The sequence below is a fragment of the Ostrinia nubilalis genome, chromosome 21 (assembly GCF_963855985.1).
Source record: "Ostrinia nubilalis chromosome 21, ilOstNubi1.1, whole genome shotgun sequence".
Classification (NCBI taxonomy): domain Eukaryota; kingdom Metazoa; phylum Arthropoda; class Insecta; order Lepidoptera; family Crambidae; genus Ostrinia; species Ostrinia nubilalis.
In genome coordinates this window covers 4,754,901-4,781,749 of record NC_087108.1, presented here as the reverse complement: position 1 = coordinate 4,781,749, position 26,849 = coordinate 4,754,901, and the positions used below count along the sequence as shown (strand labels likewise).

The following is a 26,849-nucleotide window of genomic DNA, read 5'->3' as shown; positions in this document are numbered from 1 at the left end:
ATAAAATAAAATGAAATACATTCAGCTAATTCATTCACGTAAGTTCTTCTTTTTTAATATTCCTAAAATGAATATTTTTCTGTTCTGCGAATTTGCAATCATAAATTGTGGTCCCCATCTAAACGCAATACGGTAACGTTATCTCGTTATTCAAGACTCATAAAAATTCTTCGAGTGGTCTTCAGTTCATTGCCAAAGGAGACGTCTAACGGTTTTTGCAAAAAGCTTTGCAGTTAAATAGACGGCCGTTGAACAACATAATACAATATGTGGTACGTCTACAACTTAAGATAGAATTTTATTGTGAATCACTCCTTTTAGATGGTGCAATTTAAAAGGCACTCATCTAGAAATATCAAGAAACATTTGAAGTCAGTTTAGAATCTACTTTGAATTACCTAGTTTTTATCAGTTTTTATCATATTTATATTTCATAGAATTTATCACTCAACACAACTACTGCGACACAGGCCTGCGAGCCTAGTGCAGAAGCTGTGGTTTTTACATCCCATGAAATGATATTTGTGAATAAAGATTATTTATTATTAAAAAAAAAATTAAATCTTAGCTATTAATTTCCTAGTTCCTTTTTTTCCCTCGGGAAATGCTTTGCGCTCTCCTCGCTAGAAGGACGAGATCTAAGTAGGTACACTTACCCACTCTTATACCCATCCTAAGTACCCATCAAACCCGAATGTCCTCCATAGCCTGATGAAACGCGGCGGCGAATTATTGTTCTAACTTGGAGACTTCCTCAAGTTAAAGAAGTCTGGGCGATTCAAGAGGTGCAATTTGCACCGTGCAAAGGTGGTACTGCTACGGTGCGATTAGAGAAAGCCTTAAAAATTTGGTAAATGAGATGGGGTGACAAAAAAGGCGTACCTACCTACTTACCATATTTCACAAGTTTGTAGATAATTTCTATTCATGTTTTTTTACCATTGTTTAAGAGTTTTAAGGTCAGTTTAATATTGGTTCCTTAGTCGAGAGGATGTACCTCTCTGAATATTTAATGTGGTAAAAAAGTTTTCATACTTACTACTTACCTACTTACTTAGTTGATGTGCCGTACTAATTTGTGATTGTGATATTCCAGTTTAGCCTGATGGATTGATTAATATTACTATCGTAAAAGAAAGTAGGTAAGTACCTACCTACCCTTTTTAAATTACCTAGATTCATCATCATCATCATTTCAGCCACAGGACGTCCACTGCTGAACATGCCTCCCTCAATGACTTCCACATCACACGGTAGGTAGCGGCCTGCATCCAGCGCCTTCCTGCTACCTTTATCAGGTCGTCGGTCCACTTAGTGGGTGGATGTCACACGCTGCGTTTTCCGGTACGTGGCCTCCACTACAGAACCTTGTTGCTCCATCGGCCGTGCGTGCGTACTATGTACCCTGCCCATTGCCACTTTAGCTTGCTAATCGTCGGTGACTGAGTTTCTTCCAGCACTTCTCAGCTCAGCACAAGCCGATACGTTCTCCCAGTGGTGAGACCACAGATATGGACTGTCAGAGGTGGTACTGGTGGTAGATTTGACTAGCTAATGAAAATTGTGACGCGTTATAGTGCCCTGAAAAATACCTATAGGCCGCGCAACGAAAGTTGAGGCGATAGGTACTTACTCACACACTATTTCATACTCATGTATGTGTAGGTAAATAAGTAGGAATATTTGAATTCTGAAAATACAATACGCAAGACTTCAGTTTTCTATGCTTCCGTGGTTCAGTGCTACAAATCTTTCGCACGTATTCACAAACATTATTATGAGGTTTCACAATGACAGAACGCACAGGGTGACACACGATGTCACATACCAATCACAGAGCTCTATTCAACGCTGTGCGTTCGATTTGCTGCTTCACCTAAAAGCAAACATCGTTTGTGAATACGGGCGTCTGTGTTGATCGCCTCGACTCTTGCTGCGCGACCTATAGTACCTACTCAATAAAGTATGAATAAATAAAAATAAAAGTAAACAAGATAAAAAAAAAGAATTTCTTTATTTCAGTCACATTACAATTTATTTAGCTGTTCTCGGCTTTAGCACCGCAGAAAACCCGTTAACAGAGGCAACCGATATCGCGATTATCACTCGTAGATCTTCGTAGGTTTCAGAGGTGGTCACTTCGAACTCCCTCAGGACTCTTACGCACAGAGTCTTTATCAACTTCGTCCCAAAGTACCGACCTGGAACAAAACACAAGTAAATAACAATGGTTCTATTTAAATTAGGTAGGTACATATTAATATTAACTTTATTTACGCGAATGTTTCTGATACATTATCTAACACAATGTTATTATTGTTGAAACATTTTTTTTAAACTGCATTGCGCAAAATAGTAAAAATATAAAATTTTCATGGATGGAAAACTTTCATCCTTTATCATGAATGAAAGAAACTCTGCACAGATGTTGAGAAAACTTAAGTACTCAGCTCAAGCAGCTCAACAATTACAAACAAAGTTAATAGGTGTTGTATAAATAATGATGAACCTTTTGCAGTTTTTTAAAATGTACCTATTGTAAAAAAGTCAAGAAACTATGTAGGGTAAACCAGAGAGTGATTGCCCACTGGTAGTGATTGCCCGCTTTAAGAATAATATTGTCAGGTGCTGACTTTGAATCACTCTAGTTAGATTTGAATTTACTAAGTAGATGGCTCCGAGATCAATGTACAGTAGATTTAAAATTTACAATAGGAAACACTAAAAAAAAACAGTTATGGCGGATTTTGTCAAGACGGGTGAAAATGTTACTCAAACAGGTAAAGACTTTAACAATTTTACTAAGGAATTACTTGCTTAGAGGTTAAATTTTTTTGCAAGTTATTTAATATTCAACTAATGGTGTATAGTCATGATGAAATTAGAAGTGTTTTCTCCATTATCAATGAAAATAACTGATAAAATTTGATTTCTAACGGTAATTTTAACGGTGGGTAATCACTGCACGTAAATCTGTATATTTTTAGTTATTGCCCACCATGATTTCAGTTATTGCCATATGTTAATGTATAGTTATTGCCCAGGACAATTATTATTAGAGTGTTGCCACCATACAGTAGCAGTGTTTAAGTTGCTCATTGCTAGACTTGTTTTGCAATTTACAGGCATAAATATTGAAATGGCTTTTAATGTTTCATTTTCAGTAAGTATGCCAGACTCCAAAAGTTCAATATAGCATAGAACATTTGCAAAAAGCGATCGAAGCTGTACAAGATGTATCCAACAATTTATCTACAAGATAAATTGCTGAAAAATATGGTTTGGCTTGAAAAAATTGATAAAAATTCAAACGCAAATACAAAAAATGAAAATCTTACGTTAAATCTACTAGTGAAAATGTTAATTGTAAGGAAATAGATACAACATTAGGGAAGAATAACCAAAAGCTAATTGAACATTCTGAGCAACCACTTGAACTGATATCAAAGAAGATAAAAAAATAAATACATATAAAATTTACATATAAAACTCAAATTTTTGCGTCATCTATGTTTTGAAGTAGATGATTCTGTCTCTACCGATTCTGACTCATCAACATCAGCTCAAGAAATATTTGATAATATGTTAATAAGGCCAAACGCAATTTATTTTGAAATTATTTTGAAATTTTGAAGACTGTATTACTAGAATTTAAGTTTATGTTTTGTTTTGTTTATTTAAAGCCTATTTTGTCATTTTAAACTTGATTATTTTGTTTTAAGATACTGGGCAATTACTGTGCTTTGATGTGGGCAATTAGTGTAAGTAATGGGCAATGACTGTACTTTTTGGAGGATTTTAAATTTATTTCAATACTAGCTTTCCGCCCGCGGCTTCGCCCGCGTGGAATTTTGTCTGTCACAGAAAAACTTTATCGCGCGCGTCCCTGTTTCAAAAACCGGGATAAAAACTATCCTATGTTCTTTCCCGGGACTCAAACTATCTCTATGCCAAATTTCATCAAAATCGGTTGCGAGGTTTAAGCGGGAAAGCGTAACAGACAGACAGACAGACAGACAGACAGACAGACAGACAGACAGACAGACAGACAGACAGAGTTACTTTCGCATTTATAATATTAGTTGGGATTTTCTAAGTTACGTAAGTTTTAACTAAAAACTGTTAATATTCTGTTTAACAGTTTATTGAGTTATAAGAAAAAAGTCATAAATGGTCGATAATTAAAATACTTTCTTTAATTTTTCATCTCAATGTGTTTGAAATCTTTAAGTGGGCAATAGCTATACGGTTTACCCTACCTAGGTACTAACATCATTATGCAATGGAATATTAATAAGTAGGTAGGTACGTGTGTACCTAAATACGTTAACGTAAGACCACAGTCTTATGTAAGACAATGACTTTTAAAAAACTCCATGTTAAAAATAATAATGTGCTTCCTTCTTTACCCCCCATATATACGAGTGGCAAAACGTGACAGTCGTAAAAGTTGCAATGTCTAAAGGCCTTAGCTCCGGCGTTTTTTTATAGTTTTTATGGATTCGATCAAAAAGTGACACTTGACTAGACCTACTGAGTTGGTTGGTAAGCATTTATTCATTATGGGGCTCTTGACGGTTTACGAAATATACAGGGTGACAGGTAAAGCGATACATTCCTTGAAAGGGGTTAAAGTAGAGCTTATTTGCAGTCATTTAAGTCATATGACACCATGTCCGAAACTTGTTCATTTCCAAGTTATTCAAGATTTAAGTATTTTTTAAAAAATCTCCAGATTTTATGTTAAAATGTATCCTTGTAATGAAGAATACGGAATAATGTTAACTTTTTTGTTGTATTCGTATAGCTAAATAATAAGATTGACATTTTAAATTAAAATTTGCAAGAAAGAATCGTCATTACTCAAGTAAAAGCTAAAAAACCATGTATTATTTTGCAAAAAAAATATGTTTTAGGTAATTAAACGAAGAATTTCCAAGAAAAAATGTATGGAATGTTGTGTACAAATTACAGAATTTAGTTCCTTGATTCATTAGCAATTCAAAAAGGTACAGGTGTTTAACAAACACTACATAATTATTTTTTTATTTGAATTTAAACGTCTAGTAAGATACTTTCATAAAAAAAAAAAAAAAAAAGTCACACTAACAACTGTTCTTGGGTCTCAATAAATGAAAAACTTAGTATTTTAATAATAATTGTATCACCTAGTTTTATCTAGGTACATTATTTTAAGTCCTGCTCAAACTGTGAGCCCCGTCTTCTAATACAAGCTCGTAGTCTGTTTCTCACTTTTGTTTTTGTGACTCTTGTTGTCAAACTGCTGAATATCTTGAGCTGCCCTCTGAATGCGCTCACGAAGCTCTTGCTCGTTGTTTACGGGGGTAACATACAAGAGATACTTCATGTGACCCCATAAATAAAAATCGCAAGGGGTCAGATCCGGACTTCTGGCTGGCCAAGGAATGGGTCCACCGCGCCCAATCCAACGAAGTGGATATTGTTGATCCATCCATTGGCGTACACTGAGCCGAAAGTGTGCTGTGTGTGTGAAAGCTTCGTGAGCGCATTCAGAGGGCAGCTCAAGATATTCAGCAAAGTATGACAACAAGAGTCACAAAAACAGAAGTGAGAAACAGACTACGAGCTTGTATTAGAAGACGGGGCTTACAGTTTGAGCAGGACTTAAAATAATGTACCTAGATAAAATTAGGTGATACAATTATTATTAAAATACTAAGTTTTTCATTTATTGAGACCCAAGAACAGTTGTTAGTGTGACTTTTTTATTTATTTATTTTTTTATGAAAGTATCTTACTAGACGTTTAAATTCAAATAAAAAATAAAAATTAAAAATTCATAAAATTCATTTATTTTTGCAAATAGGCTTTAAAAAAGCGCTTTTACACGTCCCAATATTAACCCTACCACAAAAAAATAATTATGTAGTGTTTGTTAAACACCTGTACCTTTTTGAATTGCTAATGAATCAAGGAACTAAATTCTGTAATTTGTACACAACATTCCATACATTTTTTCTTGGAAATTCTTCGTTTAATTACCTAAAACATATTTTTTTTGCAAAATAATACATGGTTTTTTAGCTTTTACTTGAGTAATGACGATTCTTTCTTGCAAATTTTAATTTAAAATGTCAATCTTATTATTTAGCTATACGAATACAACAAAAAAGTAAACATTATTCCGTATTCTTCATTACAAGGATACATTTTAACATAAAATCTGGAGATTTTTAAAAAAATACTTAAATCTTGAATAACTTGGAAATGAACAAGTTTCGGACATGGTGTCATATGACTTAAATGACTACAAATAAGCTCTACTTTAACCCCTTTCAAGGAATGTATCGCTTTACCTGTCACCCTGTATAGTTGCAATAGGCTTTCATTAACATTATCATCATTATCTAAGTGATGGATTCACTGATGGACATAGGACATCTTAATACGTGTTTTTTACCTGGCTTGTCACATCCATCCAGTTTCTGTCAGCAATAACTGGACGTTTTCCTAGCGCACCATCTGTACTCAAGAACTAGTTTTTGACTGTCACCCCAATCATAATAACTACTCACTTCCACCGATCATCAGAGCATGTTAGAGGCAGTCTCGGACCCAAGGAAAAAAAGAGGTTTATTTACCCAGGCAATCCATAGGTCCCAAGCTGAAGGGTATGTAGCAGTTAGGGTGCCGTTTCTTGGTGTTCTCCGGGTTGAACCTGTCAGGATCAAAGGCATCGGGGTTCTCCCAGAACCGGGGGTCCCGGTGCAGGTGGTAGATCGGGATCGTTAGCGAACTGCCGGCTGGTATTGTGCCCGATTCTGAAAACGATTAAAGTCGTGTCATGAATCATCATCATCATCATCATTTCAGCCATAGGACGTCCACTGCTGAACATAGGCCTCCCCCAATGCTTTCCATGTTGATCGATTGGTAGCAGCCTGCGTCCAGCGCAAACTTTATGATGTCGTCGGTCCACGCAAAACGCAGCTTGGGACGTCCATCCGCAAGGTGGACCGACGACATCATAAAAGGTGTCATGAATGGGTTTAAATAATTCGTTTCCTATGTCATTTATGTTTCAACTTCGAGTAAAAGTTAGTGCGTATCACATAAGCATTTTTGTCAATACAAGCAGCTGGGCAGATACCGATAATTGTTTTTTAGTCGAGCGGCTGTTCTATAGTTCACTGGAGTTCTAAATGACCCTGTACACCGGTTTTGATTTATGTATTGTGATCGCTATTATATTACAAAACGCCTCCAAGCCTTGCATCTATAAGGTATTTAGTGCAGCTTTTATGTCTTACTTCCCGTGAGCAAAAAGCAACGCTTGCGCATCTAGAGTCCGCCGCAGTCTATGACGATATTTAATGGTGAATTCCGTCCATCTCGTGGCGCATGTATAATTTTTCACCTTAACCTATTAAAATGTTCCTTACTTATGACAATATCTTCAGTGACGCTCCTCTGCAAGATGGCTCCTATGGGGAACAGCCGCAGCACCTCCTTGAACACCATCTCCAGATACGGCATCTGCTTCAGGTCTTCGTCAGTGACAGGCCTGTCAGAGTCGCCTATCACGCTCTTTATCTCTTTGTACAGTCTCTCCTGTAAATGAAATAAATATAAACACACTTTGTTTTATTTATTTATTTAAAACTTTGCTTTTTACTACCTATCAATTTCTTAAAATGTAATTTGACCAATCATGTATCTTACCATTATTGTATGCCCATGCGGCGGAACACAGCTGATCTATCATACAAATTTTATTTAATGACCTGACTTATGTACCTGTGATTTCACAATAAACACAATTTGAATTTGAATTTATGTGTTTATGTTAAAGAGGTTTTGAACTTTTGAGTTAAAGAAGGGTCAAAAGTGGTAACCAATGGTTCGTGTAATATTACACTTGGCGCTGGCTGGCCAGTTCCTTTGCTTGAACTTGGCTTAACACGCTGCCGCGTGTCTAGATTCATCTTTTATTGAGAAGAACCTTTTATTGCGATGTTCAAAATGTTTAATGAACGTATTAAATTGTAATTATTTCTTTGTATTTTTATGTTTACCTTTCTAATTTTAGCAGATTATGTATTTACCTGGCATTTTGGGTGATACGCCATCATAAGGAGTATGAACGATGCTATCTTAGCTGATGCCTCTTGACTCTGAAACCAAGGTTAAACGAGTCTTAAAAATTAAAAGATTGTATGTACCAAACAACTGCTGACTTCACCAGTAATATCTATGATGATTGATTAAACCTAGCACTCAGAAGACTTAATACCATTCTGAATGGACAACATTATGATGTATATTTGGAAGCTCAAAGCAGCACTTACTACAAATTGCTAAATGAGGAGTATTGTATGCTTCGTTGATTGCGTAAAAGCAGCATATCTAGAGCTCTTGAGTTTTCAACGACATGACGTAAATCAACTATTACCACTTACCGACGTAAAAATAGTAAAAGTTTCTTTCAACAGCTCCTCCCCTTCCAATTCTCCTGAAAGTAGGAACCTATCAATAACACTCAATTGGGTATTCTTCAAAGAATCCTCTTCGGAGTTCATCAGATCTGTCTTATAGTGCTCTCCTATTGTCTTCAGGTGTTCCAGTCTGTGTTTGATGATCTGTTTACTAAATTCTGTTATCATATCGACAAAGTGGTTTTGTTGTTTGAAGTATTTGCTCATCCAGAACACAGGGTCGATCTGGAGGTACCATTTCGTCATCCTTTCGAAGACTATGTCGTATAATCTGTGAAAATGTTATAATGTTCATAAACTTTCGTATAAACAATTTGCAAGACTGATATATAAGAACCTCTTTCTTTATTTAAATTGGTAAGGTGGTTTCCAAGAGGAAAATTGAAGATTACCTTGGTGTTTCATCTATAACTCCTTCAATATACGGCAGTTTCATTGTTTGCTCTTTACTCAAGCCCATGAGCGTCTCTAGAAAAGAACATAATTTTATCAATAGGTACCTAACCTACTACAAAATCATTGCATTTTTATGTTAGTAATCAAATTGGAATTTTCACTCATCGAATTTTTAGCGAGAATGGTCCTAGTGTAATGGATTGTTACCAGGGATTCCTAAACTGTTATTTCCTAAAAAGCCTTTGGTAATTTGCCATTTTTGGTGACACCCTTTTTCAAGCTAAAGTACAAGAAAGTAGGGATTATCTCACGGCAGACAGAGTAGCTGGTGGTCCTCACGATGTAGTGGTATATGTCGATGTGCTTATTCTGCAGCGACCGGTATTTCTCCATCAACAGGTCCACCTCCTTGTTGAACACGTCGCTGTAGCTCTCGATCGCTCGCTTGCCGTAGTTGGGGTTGGCTATCTTGCGGTGCTTTCTCCAGGCTGGACCTGTAATTAACCCCAAAAGGTCTGGAAGATGTTTTTTGACAATTTTCTAAGTTACGACGTATGTACGTAAGGGACTATGGAATCATTTAGTAGAGCCTTACGCCCGTATACACACAGGTTTCACAGTGCACGTGGACGCACGGGGTGACACATGAATCAATCACAGAGCTCTATTCAACGCTGTGTGTTCGATTTTCTGCTTCGTTTGTGAATATTGGGCAATAGGTAGTCGTGTGCAGAAGGTTCCATATATTTCCGACAAATAAGAATTAATTCGTACCTGAACCGCTCAATATACCTCCTCCAAGCACGTCTGCCATGTATTTATACTGAGGCCCTTTTGTGCTGTTTTTGGAGTTGCTAAGAAGAACCTGAAAACAAATTTATTGTTCTTTTATACCATATTGTTATTACTTGCGTAGCAGAATAGTGGTAGGTCTATTATACAGGGTGTGGTTTTGTAAAACAACGCCCATCTCAGGGGTGGTACACATGAAAGATACAAGAAAAATATAAATAAAATTTTAACTATTAACGCGGCGCTTGTTACCGCTCCCACCGCATGCGGCCGCCGCCCCGGGAGAGCGAGGAGGGACTAACCGATAGCTCGCCCGCGTAACTACCTACCATTTCCTGATTTCATGGATTTTTCCGTGAAAATTTAAAATATTTTTTATATTTTTTTGGCATTAGTACCGTGTACTACCACTCCTGAGATGGGCGTTGTTTTACAAAACCACTCCCTGTAGAGAGTGATACAAATTAAAAACTCGTGTAAAACTTACTTTCAAGTCATCTGGATTGCTGACTACAAAGTTCAGGTCTGGGCCCAGCCAGAACTTGCATACGTCTCCATACACCATCAGCTCTTTGAATACTACAATCAATTCTGAAAAAAAAAACAAAGAATATCATTTCATACTATTCTTCATGATTATTGTTTCATTCGTTATCGACAATAAATGGGCCAGTGCTGAGAAGAAGCAACGCAAGAAACTCAGTCACTATTGTCCGCCTCCTTTTCAAGGGTACAGTCTTTAAAAATACATAGTCATAATATGCACTGGACAAAGGCCATGATCCTCCAAGGATTTCCGCTTCGATTGGTCCAGCTGTCCGCATTCGGTACTCCTTGCGATCTTCACCATATCGTCGGTCCACCAAGATGGAGGCTTGTCTAGATGCACTACGTCTTCCGATCAGTCCAATTAGTATTTAAATCTGGCTTTAATAGCTGTAATTTTTACTGATTCATTGTTTTAAGCTTTAATTAAAGGTAGGTTGATCAATGTAAACTTATGTTAAGCACCACTGAATCATGATTGTAGATCACTGTCTATCTTAATTACTAAGAATGTTGAAAAACGTTGTCCTATATAGACGAACGAATACTATTGAAGTGTCAGTCTTGAAGTGTCCAGTGAAATCCTATCTATAGAACCTACCAAACGTAGCGCAAATCCTTTTTTTTACGTCGGGAAATGCTTTGGGAAATGCATTGGGTATGCCACTGGTCGATGGGGACGGCCAGTGGGTTATGTGGGACTCTCCCCGCCTACCTACTAAAAAATCAAAAAATCAAAAATCAAAAAATATTTATTCAGTTTAGACCACAAGTGGCACTTATGAACGTCAATAGAAAATAATAAAAAAAGAAAAGATAGCCCTTATGGGGCACTTTACATGTCTCCTTATCTTTTGGGCCCTACCAGCGCTTCGAGACAAACATATGGCAAGTGCTGAGAAGAAACGCCGGAACAAACTCAGTCACCACTTATTGCCAGGAATTATCTAACGGTAAGAATAGTCAAATTTAAGTACATCAAATATGTGCAGACTGAACTGACCACGCATCCTTGTCATCAATATAGTCTCGAACCTTGTAGTACCCTTTGGACATAAGGGTATTTTTTATATGTATCTTAAATTTGTTTATTGGCAATTCGACAAGGTTGTGTGGTATTTTGTTAAATATGTGTTGAAACTTGTGGCTATCTAGTCAGAATATTACGAATAGAAATGCTACCTTACTAATTTACAGAGACATCATACTATAAAATAGGTTTTATTGAAAGGAAAACACAAAACTGTTTAGTGAATAATGGGAGGTATTTATTAAAATATTATTCGACAGTAATTAACAATATTTAATTACTTTGTAAGCAATATAGTGGAAATATGGCCATCAAATTAACACAAAATAACATAGTTACAATATAATAGAACACAAAATAATATTAGCACAGAGATAATTATAAAAAAATAACTTACATTCGGCGGAGAGAGCTCGATACTCAGGATAGTGAGATGTTCACTTGACGACTGCTCGTAACAGAATGCCATTTGATGATCGAGCTCTCTTTTATAGGCTCGAACAAACAACTAAGCGCGGCAAACGGAAGTGACGGTTAAAAGCAAACAATTATTTAAAGAATATCAAAATCAAACAATGCAAGCTGTCATAAAATATTAAACCTCATGAAAAACATTTTAGAAGCGTTAGCGGTTCTATTAAAAATCCATAAGTAATTTTAAAAATCAAAATTCATCAACCGGATATTGAGACATTTTATTTGTAAAGACAGTTAACTGCACCAGCCGCCGGAAGTTGGAAGAAAAGCAATAATTAATTATTTTAAATAAACTGCTTAGCGGAAAGCATCATTTATTTTACAAAATAATAATTTATGAATAAATCAACACCGGAAACCGTCATTTAACTTTAACAAAAATTTAATATTATAAACGGAAGTACTGCCACCGGAAAGCGCCATAATAATCAATATCTTAATTATTTTGACTACTATAACTTATCACAGCATAACTAATTTAAATAATGGGAATAAATATCAACTAAAACATAACAATTTCAAGTAAAATTTCTAAAAAAATGCAAACAAGAATAGATATTTACAATTTACTCTAACAGATTCGGCCATCCGAATACTTTGTGTGTCCTCGCACTAGTCACAAATAGAACCATACATCATAATTATAGTTATAATATAAATTTATATAATCATTATAATCATCTCTGACTCTGTCGGTCCATTTCAAGAGAGAAAAAAAAGAAGAGATCTACTGTCTCCTAAATAATAAATCACCTTAGTAATTACATATAAAAATCATATTATTATAGCAAAACCATTGGACTCTGTCAGTCCATTGGTCAGAAAATATTAGACTTGTCGTCTCTTAAATACTAAGTACTTATAAAATAAGGACTCTGTCAGTCCATTGAAGCAAGCTAGACCCTGTCGGCCTGAAGCAAGCTAGACCCTGTCGGCCTTAAATATGCGAGACCTGTCGTCTCTTAATAAGTTGGCTCTTACAGCCTTATGTTGGGAATATTTTATTCGGGTTCTGATCCTTCATCACTAAGCAAATTATCATGAGGTCGGGAGAAGTTAAGCCAAGGTTTTATTTTGTCGACTGCGACAACCGAGGAGTAAGCTTTCCCACTTTTGCGAGTCAGGGGAGTGTCCTCTATTTGGTACCGGTCATGGTCATACACGTTTACAATTTTATAAGGTCCTTGAAATTTGGGAATTAGTTTTTTACTCTGTCCTGTTGCTGGAACTTGCCTTTCGACTCTTACTAAATCACCAATATTGAATTTTATAGGTTTACATCTTTTCTTATCGAAACTTTTCTTTTGTAACTCTTGAGACGATTTAACGTGAGTTGCTATTTCTTCCCTGATAGAGTCTAAGTCACGTTCTCTAGCATCAGGACAGTCTTCAATGGCAGACAAAACTTTACTATCGCTTGAACCTTTAGGTCTAAGACCAAACAATGCTTCTGCGGGTGTACAATTGATACCTTTATTAAAGGTGTTATTTATTCCCCATTGAACATCGTATACATGAGAATCCCATTTATTATCTAATGTGCCAATACATTTAGCTGTCAGCGCATCTACAATAACCTTGTTATAACGTTCTACTTGGCCGTTAGCCCTGGGTGTAGCAACGGCATTAAGCACGTGCTTTATACCCTTTTCGACCATAAACCTTTTGAAGGTCTCGCTTGTGAAAGAAGTTCCCCTATCCGAAATTACCCGACGTGGTACCCCAAAGATCCCAAAGTACTCTCTCAAAACTTTAATAGTTGTCGAGGTTTTGGTGTTTCTGACGGGCTTTATATAAATAAATTTAGTAAAAGCATCGATTATAACCAGCATGTGTGTGTTGCATGTATTGCTACGGACAAAAGGGCCTACGTGATCTATGTGAAGAGTGTCAAAAGGTACGTTTACCTTTTCTATCGGGTTTAAAAAGCCTGGTTGTTTACCACCAGCTGACTTGGCATAAGCACATTCAAGGCAGGACGAAACGTACTTTTTGACAAACTTTCGCATTTTAGGAAACCAAAAGTTTGCTTTTATCTTTTCTAAAGTTTTCTCATGAGAGAAATGACCAATATCGTCATGATTCTGCTTAACGATTTGCCATCTAACCCCCTTAGGAACGACCCACCTATCACCATCAGTAGTAATACGATAAAGCTTTCCATTTTTGAGTTTAAAATTGGTTTTAATATCCGAAATGTCATTTAGTGCAGGGTCTTTTAAAATGCCTATAATTCGCTGTACTTCAGAGTCAGAAGTTTGTACCGTTGTTATCCAATCGGTCTCGATAACAGCCTGCACATCTAACTCATTGAGAGGGTTGCGACTTAATGCATCCACATGCCCCATGGACGTCCCCGCTCGGTATTCAATAGTAAAATTGAATTCCTGCATTTGAGTCCACCATCTAGCTACACGGGGCAGTAAATCGCGTTTAAGAAATGTGGCTCGCAAAGAATTACAATCAGTAACAATTTTGAAAGTTGATCCGAACAAGTAAGGCCGAAATTTTTGTAATGATGCAACAACTGCTAAAGTCTCTAAATCGTAAGCAGTATAATTCTGCTCTTCAGGACTAGTTTGCCTACTAAAATAAGCTATAGGCTTTAAAAGATTATCAGAATCCCTTTGCAAAAGAATGCCTGCTACCCCAATTTTACAAGCATCTGTGTGGAGTTCAGTTTCAGCTCTTGGATTGTATAAACCTAATATAGGTTTCTGAACTAAGCTGTTTTTAAGTTTGTCAAAAGCTAATTGTTGTTCTGAGCCCCAGACCCACTGGGCATCTTTTTTTAACAATTGAGTAAGTGGTTTAGCAATGATCGAAAAACTATGTACAAATCTACGGAAAAAACTGGCTAGCCCTAGAAATTGTCGGACAGCATGTTGGTTTTTAGGGACTGGAAATTTTTCTACGGCTTCTAGTTTCCTACTACCAGGCCTAATTCCATCACCAGACACTTCGAAACCCAAATAGTCTACTTTCGTATTAAAAAATACACATTTACTCAGTTTTAGTGTAAGACCAGCGTTAAGCAAACATTTTAATACAGCATCTAAATGCTCCATCCCTTGAGTTATAGTTTTGGACGGGATGATAATATCATCTAAGTATACTAAAGCTTCTTGGTGACGTAAATTACCCAAGACCAAATGCATTGTCCTCTGAAAAACAGCAGGAGCATTTGCCAGACCAAAAGGCATTCGAGTAAACTCATAATGGCCATCGGGAGTTACAAAAGCCGTCTTGTGACGGTCTTGTTCTTTAATTGAAATTTGGTAGTAGCCAGATGCTAAATCCAGCGTAGTAAAATAAACACTACCTCCAAGTGCGTCTAATTGATCGTCGATCAATGGCATGGGGTAAGTCTCTTTACAGGTTTTCTTATTTAAAGCCCGATAATCTATACAAAGTCTGTAATCCCCAGTACGTTTTTTTACTAGTACTACAGGGCTAGCATAAGGAGATATTGAAGGTCTGACAATTTCATTATCTAACAATTCACCTACAAGTTCCCTGACTATTTCCTTTTCCTTCAAAGCTAAGCGATACGGCCTATACGTTACAGGACCATCGTTATCTAAATTGATAGACATTTCAGCAATGTTACATTTACCTAACTCTGCCATTGAAAGCGCAAAGCAATTGCGGTAATCGTTTAATAGTTTTAAAAGATCATTGGCCTTTTCTTCTTGAAGAGAAGTATTTAAATCAGAGTATTTAATATCATTTTGTTGGTCCCGAATGTTAACTTGCAAAACACTTAAGACTTCTTGTTCTGTTTTGTCTTCAAGTGCAACTTTACCACGTGCTATGCACATATCATCCTGGATATCAAAAGGCCGACCGCTAAACCCGTTTAGAACAATACTGCCAGTTCCATCACTATTTATATAATATAGTCCTGGTTGAATTACATAACCTTGGTGATTCCGTTTACCACTCTCAACGTATACCTCGCCATGGAATATTGGTTTTGTGTACACAGGTAAAATTGAATTACCAGTTACCGAAGTATCTTTGGAACAAAAGAGTTTTACCTTAATGATAGGTGATGACTCATTAGGCAGTTGAAAAATCTCTAATCGGCTACTAGTTTTTTGTATAATTATGTGGGGTTGTTCCGTGAAAGTTTGACCAATCATCAGTGGTACCTGCATAACGTCGTCATCGACAATTAATAATTCCGTCAAAGCTTCTACGTCATCTATTACTACTCTGGCTTCTATTCTACCGAGTGTAGGTACTATTGAATTCCCAAATCCCTTAAGAGATGGTAAATTGGTTGTATCCCATTGGGAAATTCCTAATTTCGTAAATTCAGATATTTTGAGCATGGAGCATTCACTACCAAAATCAACATACGATTCTATTGGTATATTATTGACAAAGGCTACCTTGTAAAATTTTTTGTTGATAGCGTTGTCCTGTCTAATGCGATTTACAGATTTCTCAGGTAAAGGCTTTGTGCTGTAACAATCTGCAGTTTCGTGACCTAACCTTAAACACTTGGCACATTTCTTTAAAGGTTGAGAGCACTGACTAGCAATATGTCCTTCTTGATGACAATTAATGCATCGTATGGGACGGCCTTTTGAATTTGGAGCCCGTGAAATCGTATCATTATTATTTGTTTTAAAAGGGGTAGACTTTGGTTTCTTATCTAGGTTCTGTGTCCTAACGCTTTTAGTATTGCGAAGATAACTAAGTAATTTATCTAAATCATCAAATTGTCCAGCCTCTGCACTTAACCTAACAGCCCGATCATCAATGCCGTGCAACACACATTCTACCGCCCTACGTCCTATAATTTCACATCTATTAATTAAAGCAATTTTCTCATAATAGTACTCTTCTAAGGAATCACCAAAACGAGCACGTTTGGCAAGCATTTCACTAAGCATTTGCCCGTAATTCTCAGTTGATGGAAAAGCCGCCAATAGTTTTGTCTGCCATTCCTCCCAAGAAAAGAGCACCGATGGAAGGCCTTCGTACCAACGTTTTGCAACACCTTGCAATTTAGGCATAGCATAATGTACGATATGTCGATCAGACCAGCCGTAAATTTTAGCACACTCGTTTACTTTAAGAATCCACATATTCATCGTTTGCTCTTTCCTTGAGGGATCAAATTCAGGAATAGTATTGTGAAAAGAGCTTAATTTATCAGGATCAGGCGCAATACTTTTTAAAGCTTGTAATAAAAGGGATAATGAATGATCAGAACCCGAAAAATGCTCACCCGATATTTGGTGCGGTGCTGGAGTTTGCCGGCGCTGCTGCTCGTGGCGCTGCTGCTCGTGCTCGTGGCGCTGCTGCTCGTGCTCGTGGCGCTGCTGCTCGTGCTCGTGGCGCTGCTGCTCGTGGTGCTGCTGCTCGTGCTCGTGGCGCTGCTTCTCGTGGCGCTGCTGCTCGTGGCGCCGCTGCTGAGCTTCGCTTGTTGAGTGGCCATGTGGACAGGAACACTGCCGATGCCCACGGACCCGTTGACTGCTTCGGCTTCGGCTTCGGCTTCGTCTGCGTTGGCTGCGACGGCGCTCCACCTTTTCAGGGCGACGTGACCAGCTTCGGGGCCGATGGCTTCGGCGATGATCACGGACCGGGCTTCGAGAACGATGCCGGATCCCAGGCCCTTCGAAAGGGCTACGGGAACGGCTTCTTGACTGTCGGGTGTGCTGGCTGCGGGACCGGTGCCTCGGAGACTTCAAAACCCGTGGTGGAGTGCGGCTTGACCGATGAGACGCTGGTTGCCGCTGGACTGGTCGGCGGCTTGTAGACCACGTCAATACGGGTGAGACACTTCTCGTATTGCCGTCGTCATCCATATTCGACTGTAATTTAAGAAAAAAAAAATGGACAGAAAACATGGATTTGGTAAGAATCCCACTTCTGAAAACTGTTGAAACTTGTGGCTATCTAGTCAGAATATTACGAATAGAAATGCTACCTTACTAATTTACAGAGACATCATACTATAAAATAGGTTTTATTGAAAGGAAAACACAAAACTGTTTAGTGAATAATGGGAGGTATTTATTAAAATATTATTCGACAGTAATTAACAATATTTAATTACTTTGTAAGCAATATAGTGGAAATATGGCCATCAAATTAACACAAAATAACATAGTTACAATATAATAGAACACAAAATAATATTAGCACAGAGATAATTATAAAAAAATAACTTACATTCGGCGGAGAGAGCTCGATACTCAGGATAGTGAGATGTTCACTTGACGACTGCTCGTAACAGAATGCCATTTGATGATCGAGCTCTCTTTTATAGGCTCGAACAAACAACTAAGCGCGGCAAACGGAAGTGACGGTTAAAAGCAAACAATTATTTAAAGAATATCAAAATCAAACAATGCAAGCTGTCATAAAATATTAAACCTCATGAAAAACATTTTAGAAGCGTTAGCGGTTCTATTAAAAATCCATAAGTAATTTTAAAAATCAAAATTCATCAACCGGATATTGAGACATTTTATTTGTAAAGACAGTTAACTGCACCAGCCGCCGGAAGTTGGAAGAAAAGCAATAATTAATTATTTTAAATAAACTGCTTAGCGGAAAGCATCATTTATTTTACAAAATAATAATTTATGAATAAATCAACACCGGAAACCGTCATTTAACTTTAACAAAAATTTAATATTATAAACGGAAGTACTGCCACCGGAAAGCGCCATAATAATCAATATCTTAATTATTTTGACTACTATAACTTATCACAGCATAACTAATTTAAATAATGGGAATAAATATCAACTAAAACATAACAATTTCAAGTAAAATTTCTAAAAAAATGCAAACAAGAATAGATATTTACAATTTACTCTAACAGATTGTAATACATTTCCCCAAGAATGAATTACCTATCTTATGCAACCTAAATGATGGAACAGCAAGTTTATTCTTATGTCTCGTGTTAAATGAGTGGACGTCACTTTACAAAGGCGGGGCCTACCCACTAAAACCCGAAGGTTTCCACTAGAGCCCAAAGAAACGGAGCCGTGAGTTATTGTCCTGGTTGGACATTCGTCTGCAGCTCCGCTTCAGGCTAGAGGCTCGCTCCTCTGGCTTCGAGGGAATCCTCTCCTCCAGTGGTTTTTTATAGAGGTTTTCTCCTCGCGGACTGGAGAAGACACTGCCCAGAAAAGGTACGTTACCTTAAGTGGGTAGAAATAGATAACATAGGTACCTACTCCATGAAATTCAACCGTTGTTGATAAAATTTGCTTCTATTTCAGATCCAGGCTGCAAAAGAAGAAAATAAAAAATGGAGCTCAAGAAGTTAGCTGCCATGTAACAGGTGGCCTCAGAATCTTCGGCAAACGAGTTACCAAGATCCTTTGCCGAAGGTTCTGAGGTATCCAGTACTTGACTTCATCAGCTCACCATCAAGAGAAAGCTAGAAGCTGAGTTAAGGGGGAAAACTATGATCTCAATGGCGAAAATACCTAAGTAAGTGACCTATTTGCAACAATTGATTCTGTTTAGACTCGTTATTTCTGATTCGGAATCCACTATCGTAAATGAAAAAAATACTGTTATACTTATTGGCTAAATGTGGCATAAATTATGATGATTAGAAATTGATAGTTAGCTTAGGGCTTATTAAAATAAGATAATACTTTATGGCCTCGTTTTTACATTACGTTTTTCGGGATCCAATAATGAGAGATTCTGCAAAACTGGAATTTCATGTGAACACACTGCCAAAGCCACGATAGTCCAAACATAATGATGATCCATCGTTCTCCAATGTGTTGACAACCTTTCACATTTTATAAAATACCGGAGGTCTGGCGTTCGTTCGTACGTTTCAGCTGAAAGACGTCCACTGCTGGACAAAGGCCTCCCCCAAGGATTTCCACAAAGACCGGTCTTGCGCTGCTCGCATCCAGGCACCTCCCGCGACCTTCACCAGATCTTTTTGGCGTTCAGGGGCTCTTAATTATTGCTCTTTTATGGCGTAGATGGACAACGATCTTTGTGAATACAAACTACATTGTTTGATAATGGAGCTATTTTTAAGTCGTACACTTTTGTTTTCACCAACTGTGCGTTTATGAACCAATTGGTTTACCATCCATTATATTTAGTAATTATTATGTTCTTACATAATTAACTTGTGGTTAGTTTTCCAAGTAATCTAAGATCTTCTAACGCTAAGTAATTATTTAATTCCGCACGAGCACCAATTGGTTGTAACTTTGTAAGTTTCAATTATTTGATCAAAAAAGACTGCTTATAAAAACGATCGAGTTAATATGGGACCTCCGATTAATCAAGTTGTATTTCAGGATCATATATTTAGTTAAAGATTACAATAGTTTTGCTGGCGAAGAATGTTTATCAGTAATTTGCTCTCCGCCTGGTTGAAGCTTGTAGTTCCAAGCAAGCAGTACTATACGACGTTCAATGAGTCAATTATCCTTTTATTTATCAACAACGCTAATTACAAGTCGTTGATTCAGATAATCTCGGTTGACACAGCCATTATGTCCGCTGCGACCTACAGTTCGCGGAAACGAGACGATTATTTTGATTTGCATTGATTAGAGACAAGGCACCTCGGTGACCTGACCATTACGTTGGAGATAATTGAAAAATTGCACCGTAATACGGTGGCACGGGATGACCCAAGTGACCGTTTGAGAAATAAAATCAATGACCAATGTAAATCGGCGAGATGAAACGTCTCTTTATTTGCCAGTTCTTCGACATCCATTAATGCTTATTCCCAAAGGTCCAAAAAGCATTTACTATGAACATTTTAAAATTTCATGGACCCGGTGGGAAATAAGAACAATAGAGTCGTGGACCTTTGGGAATAACCCCCATTAATGCATCAGATCACAAATATTTTGATGTCATACTTTCACCTTCATCTTCATGTTTACTTTCGTTTGGAATCAACATAAAGGTAGACGAGCTTTTTGTGGTTTCTCATGCTATTCCCCTATTTCATAATTTTTGGCAAAGCTTTTCCTCCTATCATGCGTCAAGATAATTTGTTAGTTATATTTCAAAGTTAAGGCATAAAAACGTATCAAACGGACAAAAACACATTTTCCTTAATAGGTACCTTGTTGAGGCTTTGACCGCGTGAACTTCGATCTGTCACAGAAAGCACGCATATCTGTCCCTTTTTCCTGTGTCTCAAACTTATCTCTATACTTACCTACAAAATTTGGTCGGACTCGCAGCATTGATTACCGTGAAAGAATATGAAAGAATATCAACAGATCCCATTTTACTGTAGATAGGAAGTAGGATAGTCCTCTACTTACGTTCAGGCTGGCACATGAACTGCAGAGCGTTGCCAAGGCCAGGCAGGGTCGGGGGCCCGGGGAAGTCCTCGGCCATCTTCAGCAGCCTTCGGTGTTTGTACCGCCATTGCAGCCACGCGGAGACGCACAGCCCGCCCAGACCTAGCACCAGAAGTGGCCACAGCATGCTGCGGAGTCAAATTATATATTTTAATCACTGGTATAGGCCCTTTCCAGGGCACTTATACACGTCCCAAATATAGTTTGCCCTACCACCACTTCGGGACAACATATGGGCTGGTGCTGAGAAGAAGTGGCGGAAGAAACTCAGTAAGTTAGTAGTAGTTTACATCAGTGTGGAAACTAACTTTCGCTTGTGCCTCTGATAAATAGTGAGGGTCGTCCTGGCGTCCACAGAGCAGCTCTTAGGCCCGGTTTGCATCAAGATGGAGCAGAGCGGAGGGGAGCGGAGAAGAGTTTTGAATAATCAATCAGATTTTCTCATCTCTGCTCCGCAAATTCTATAGAAACATTTGACGACCCGACACATCCCGCTTTCCGCTTTGGTGGAAACCGGGCCACAAAATAAGACCGGGCCTTAGTCCATAAGTAACAAGGCAATGCACACTATACCTGCTGTGATACCTGTCCGTTTTATGGGCAATTAAAACTATCAATTATAGCAGCAGGAAGAGGTAAATAAATCACTCTTAACCATTTCTAGGCACCAGGAATATGTTCAATAGTTATTAAACCATAATTACTGGTAATCACAGTTGTTTATATTTAACAAGAATGCGATTGCTATGTTGTATTATAAGAACTTTATTGCAAAACATTTACTGGTTCAGTAATATTTTGATCAACTTTTAAAAAAATTATGATCCTAAAATTGGGTCAGTGGTCAAATTGGCAGACAGGTTTTTATCAAACGACTTCAAAAAAAGGAGGAGGTTCTCAATGCGACCCGTATGTTTTTTTTTTAGTAAGTAGTTATTAGTATGAAAATGTAGAGTCATAAACCCACTTGCAAGATTTTTTGCAAAACACGACCATAATTTCTACACTTCTATGATAAGTACCAATGGTACCAAGATGTAAAACGTGAATCTGATTCTGTCGTAATCATAACAGAGACACCATGCAATCAATAAAGGAACTTGTGTTTGAACGGTATAGCTAGGCTAGGTATACTGATAAATCCGCGGAGCGAGAGCGCGAAGATGATCCAAACGCGCCCTCACTCCGGCGACGGCGGAGGGGTCAGAGGAGGCGACAGTATGATCGCCTCCAGTTTCCTCTCCTCGGTGATGGCCAGCGGGCCGGGGGCGTGGGGGCGCCCTCGCCTGCATTGCACAGGCCACCACCACCGTCGGACGGGAACAGCTGTGTGCTCCTAGCTGCTCCCGTCGCCCCCCGTCCTGGGGGGCCTGTAGGGCCCGCCGTGGAGGCGGGCAATCGCCGGGAGGGACTGTGGTAGTGAAGGCTTTGTCCGGAATCCCACAGTTCCTTCCCACTTAAGGCGAATGACGGAGCACCGGGGTCTTTTTAGTGGGTATGCCTTTGTCCTTCTGACTTAGTGAGCCCCACATAACCTACCCTGTCCCCGCAGGATAGGTATGCATGTCAATGCATTTTTTCCCCGAAAAAAAAAAAAAAGGTATACTGATAAATAGAGACCGGATATTTTTATTTGTTTAAGGGTGAATATCAACAAACTCGTTTTTTGCCTAATTCCGGTGGCGAATTTTAATTTCCACTTTCCAAAACTTTTTTGTGGCAGAAATAATAGTAAATAACTTGTATTATTCAATGATATGGTAGAGATCAAAATATTATTAATACTTCTCGAGATATGTTAATTTGAAATTATCAAGAGCCACCGAAATTGTATTTGAGCCACCGGAATTAAGAATCAATCCACCGAAATTTATTTATACAGCGGAATTCGGAATGTTATGGATGATTGTCTCAAATTACTTATTTATTTGTAATCAATTAAGTATTATTATCCAGTAAAGATGTTTATAATTAAAAACGATATTCAGGCCTGTGTTGTGACCCTAAAAAAGCATCAGATCTTCCCATGTGAGTCGTAAGAGCCGACTAAGCAATCAAAATACTGGAGGGTGGGCTGCAGCATCTTTCCAGGTATTATACTACCATACTGGAACTACCAACCAGCCTGCTAAGCATGGTGATAACGGCAAAATCCCTCCATAGAGAACTATACTCATCACAAAGACATCATACATGACCCTCAAACCCAGAAACCAACTCTAGTCCCGGGAGGGCGACCAACTGCCCCAGGTTGGTTTTAGGTTTATCTTCCATAAGTAAAAATATTGGTCCAGGCTAGCCAAGTTTTCATGATGGTATCATACCTATCCTACACTCAGAATTACGCAACTTATTATTCGCTAAAGACCATGCGAACTAGAGATTAAGTATGAAGATATTTCTAGATCTATACCAGCTACTGAACTAACACATTATATATTTGTGACAGGGTAATTTAACGGAAATTTAATTGTCGCTAGGTTTGCGTTTTTTAACGCAAACCTAGCGACAATGAGCTAAATGAAAGTAGTACAATTAAGAAACGGAGGACTAAATCCAGCCACCCTCATGGAGAGAGAAGGCCTAGCAAAAGATGCCAGAACTGTAAAAGCGTACTGAGCTGCACCCTAATAGTACTGCAAAAATCAAAATGTAGTAATCATTTTTAGACGAACAGGCAATTTAATCACATGTGCATTTTCCGATCACCACACAGCTTATGACTGCAGTCTATGGAGGAACACTATCTGCGGTCGCGATCCTCATCAGTGAGGGACCGAGGAAGAAGAAGAAGTGATAACCGAAATAGAAGAATGCCGAATAAAAGATGCTCAAAAGATGTCGACTGATGAAGTCTAAGCCACGACCAGTGCCAGTCCAGCTCCAAAACCCCACGAATTTTCAGCTCGAGTGGCAGAATAGATTGCAACCTACGAGACTAGGGAAATGTTAGCTGTTTCAGAACTATTCTCATCTGTTTTTAAGATTCTGCTTAGTATCGATGTATAAATAGCTATCCAAGTCCTCACGCTGATACAAAGTGTATTATAGAGATGATTTTTTGCAATAAATCGAAAGTATCTATTTGCGAGGACCAAATTGAATATACCAACATGAATAACGAAGATAGCAGAACCATTTTGGTAAATGCCTAAGCTGCTAGGAGAGATTAAGAAGCACTACTAGTAATTAGGCTGAAGATCGAGATTATTCCGACACTTTAGCGAAGATATCCTAGACTTTAGCTTGAGCGAGATTAGAATGCCCTATTAAAAACAACAAGGTATGTACCAGGAGATAATGAAATCACAACTGAGCTTATGAAATCAGATGGAATGCTAGTACTAAAGTTCCCTTAAATACCACCATGTTTATTGGCCGATAAACCAAAAAATAACAATAACAAGACATGGTGGTGGTGGTAGAGACTGGAATGGAATGGAAGTTGGCGATGGTCCAGAGTCAGGTGAGGCCTCCTGCTTCGGGCTTTACCGCTTTTTCCTGAAATATGCACTCTTGCTATCCAACATCCAGTCTCCCAGACAACCTCATTTTCGAAAAGACGTTCGTAATACTACGTACATATTTAATGCTGCGTCAAATTATGCAGAAGACTGAGGACTATAATCAGTCATTATTATTGGCCTTTTTGTACCTTCTTCGATTCGGTCAAGACCTGGGCTGTGCTACAGTCTCTTTAATGGCGTCGAATTGACTATCGATACATGCAACTTCTGAAGTATTTGTATGAAAACTTCATCATATCAGCCCTCCCCCAAGATCAGAACTCAAAACTTATCTGATTGCTGCGAGGGTTCAGAGTTGGAGACACCATAATCTCTTAAAGTCTTCACTACCTCTCACTTAGAGATTTTCAAGCTTCAGAGCTAGACCGAGCTCAGTATCAAGATACGGCGAGTACATCACACAACTTCGATTAACTGACGATATAGTAGTTATGACTGAGACCTTAGTAGACCTAGGTACAATGCTCCAGAGCCAATAAGACCAATTCTTGCAATAGATTCGCCACCGGAGCCACCGAAATTGCGCCACCGGAATTAAAAAACTGTAACAAAATTCAAATTATAAAGAAAACTATAATTCTGATAAATAATTTCTGTATGCAGATACAACAAAACACCAAACTTTAATCATGTTAAAGAATCGTTTAGCATCTAAGTAAGTAGCTTTCACTCATACACTTGTCAGCGAAATTGAAAAATTTTGTATTCCCGTGCCGCTGATACAAATATTTACGGGTCTGCTGGAAAAACAATACCACAAGTCGCAAGTCTTTATAGCCCGATCAGGAGGACACAGCTGAGTGATGCAGGGAAGAAGAACTCTACGTCTCTCAAAGCTTCTTTGGAGAAGTAAGAGAGTGTCGAAATTGAGCCACTGTAATTGCTGTTTTTCGTGGGACAGTTTTGAAAGGCTATTTAAAACACTTAAAATATAAAATATCACATTCCTTTCATATCATTTGGAAGTCTTATTTAATGTATTTTATGGCTATACTATTCTTAAATTACTAGAATCCTCGAGAAAGAAGGAATAACACAATTTATGAGTAGAAATAGAGTTAGGACGCGCCACCGCTATTAGATTTTGGGCCTTTGAAAATTTTTTTAGCACATAAAATAACTACATATTGTCCTGAAGACTTTGCTATCGTGTAAAACGCTGTTTAAACTATATACAGAAAAAAAATCATCGCTCTAGTTACATTTCTCCCATCGATTCTCAGCTCCGCCGCGTAAAAAACGTGTTTGGGATATTCACCCTTAATTGTACATAAATGTGCAGGAAAATACAACTTGAACATAAGCCAATTAAAGAAACACATTCTACTACTAAAACATTTTTAAATAAGTTATCTGCATAACGAACGTATTTTTTGTAAAATCAAGTTCAATGTTCAGAGGTAAAATTGTGTCTTCAATCATTTACATTAATTTGTAAGTAGAAATGTTTGATTTGAAAAATATTATCACTTTTGTAACATTTCGGGACGTAGAGTAAACAAGTGCTCTGCACTCAGAAAACTGTTGTAAATGTACCGTTAATATGAATCGTCACTTGATTTTAGATAAAATAATATGCTATTACTACTGATAATGACTTTAATATGCAAATGCATTATAATCCGGTCCCTACTGATAAATAAATAATATCCTTTAAAATTGAGAAGATGCGGCTCTTTGAATAACTTATCTTTAGAACTATGATATTAGCATTTTCAATTAAATTAGTTGTCCACACCATACAGAGTCCTCAAAAGGACGAGGCGCATAATTGCACATAATGGTGTTATTACGGTTATAGTAGCAACCAAAGGTCGTATAAGTGTCGTATAGTAGAGTTAGTAGGTCACATATAAGTCTCGATCGATGCTTACCTGTTTCGTTGAGCTCCACGCAGGCCACTACCGCCCGCAGTACTACCCTGAGAGGTACCGGTGACAACATAAATAAAGTTGGCAATGTAGCGTGCTTTAAAACAGTTGGGGCGTATTCACACTGGAGTATCACCTATTTTAATATTTTTAATTTTTAAAGACGGACTATTTCTTTATGCGCTCTTTGAAGATCGTAATTGTTATTTTCTTCAAGTCGTAACTTCGTGCAGCTTGCACAATTGCACATTTTATTATTATAGGTACCTACTCAAGAACATTTATGTGTTGAATATTTTTAGTCATATTACTTATTTTGTCTCACACTTCTTAACTAAATAACTGTAGCGGAGCATCTGTTCAAAAAAGGCTATTGACACTCTAAAACAATC

General features: G+C 37.9%; 1 protein-coding gene across 1 annotated transcript; it reads right to left on the bottom strand.

The window, feature by feature from the left end:
• Window positions 1-1,995: 1,995 nt before the first annotated feature.
• LOC135081984 (cytochrome P450 4C1-like) lies at window positions 1,996-26,530 on the bottom strand. Its single transcript, XM_063976737.1, has 11 exons — window positions 26,461-26,530; window positions 21,021-21,187; window positions 10,153-10,256; window positions 9,648-9,738; window positions 9,185-9,367; window positions 8,870-8,945; window positions 8,442-8,748; window positions 8,088-8,156; window positions 7,425-7,593; window positions 6,624-6,803; window positions 1,996-2,201 (listed from the first exon to the last, which is right to left on the bottom strand). Exons 2-11 carry the CDS (start codon window positions 21,184-21,186, stop codon window positions 2,035-2,037), a joined length of 1,512 nt encoding a protein of 503 aa, XP_063832807.1. The 5' UTR covers window position 21,187; window positions 26,461-26,530; the 3' UTR covers window positions 1,996-2,034.
• Window positions 26,531-26,849: the final 319 nt, after the last annotated feature.

What these genes read in the sequence shown, in the direction of transcription:
- LOC135081984 (XM_063976737.1), bottom strand. Translation starts at nt 21,186, where the DNA reads ATGCTGTGGCCACTTCTGGTGCTAGGTCTGGGCGGGCTGTGCGTCTCC. An exon ending in AGGTATATTGAGCGGTTCAG is followed by an intron (nt 9,368 to 9,647) that starts GTACGAATTAAT and finishes GGTTAATTACAG; the next exon opens with GTCCAGCCTGGAGAAAGCAC. An exon ending in CTTTTACTATTTTTACGTCG is followed by an intron (nt 8,157 to 8,441) that starts GTAAGTGGTAAT and finishes CCTTGGTTTCAG; the next exon opens with AGTCAAGAGGCATCAGCTAA.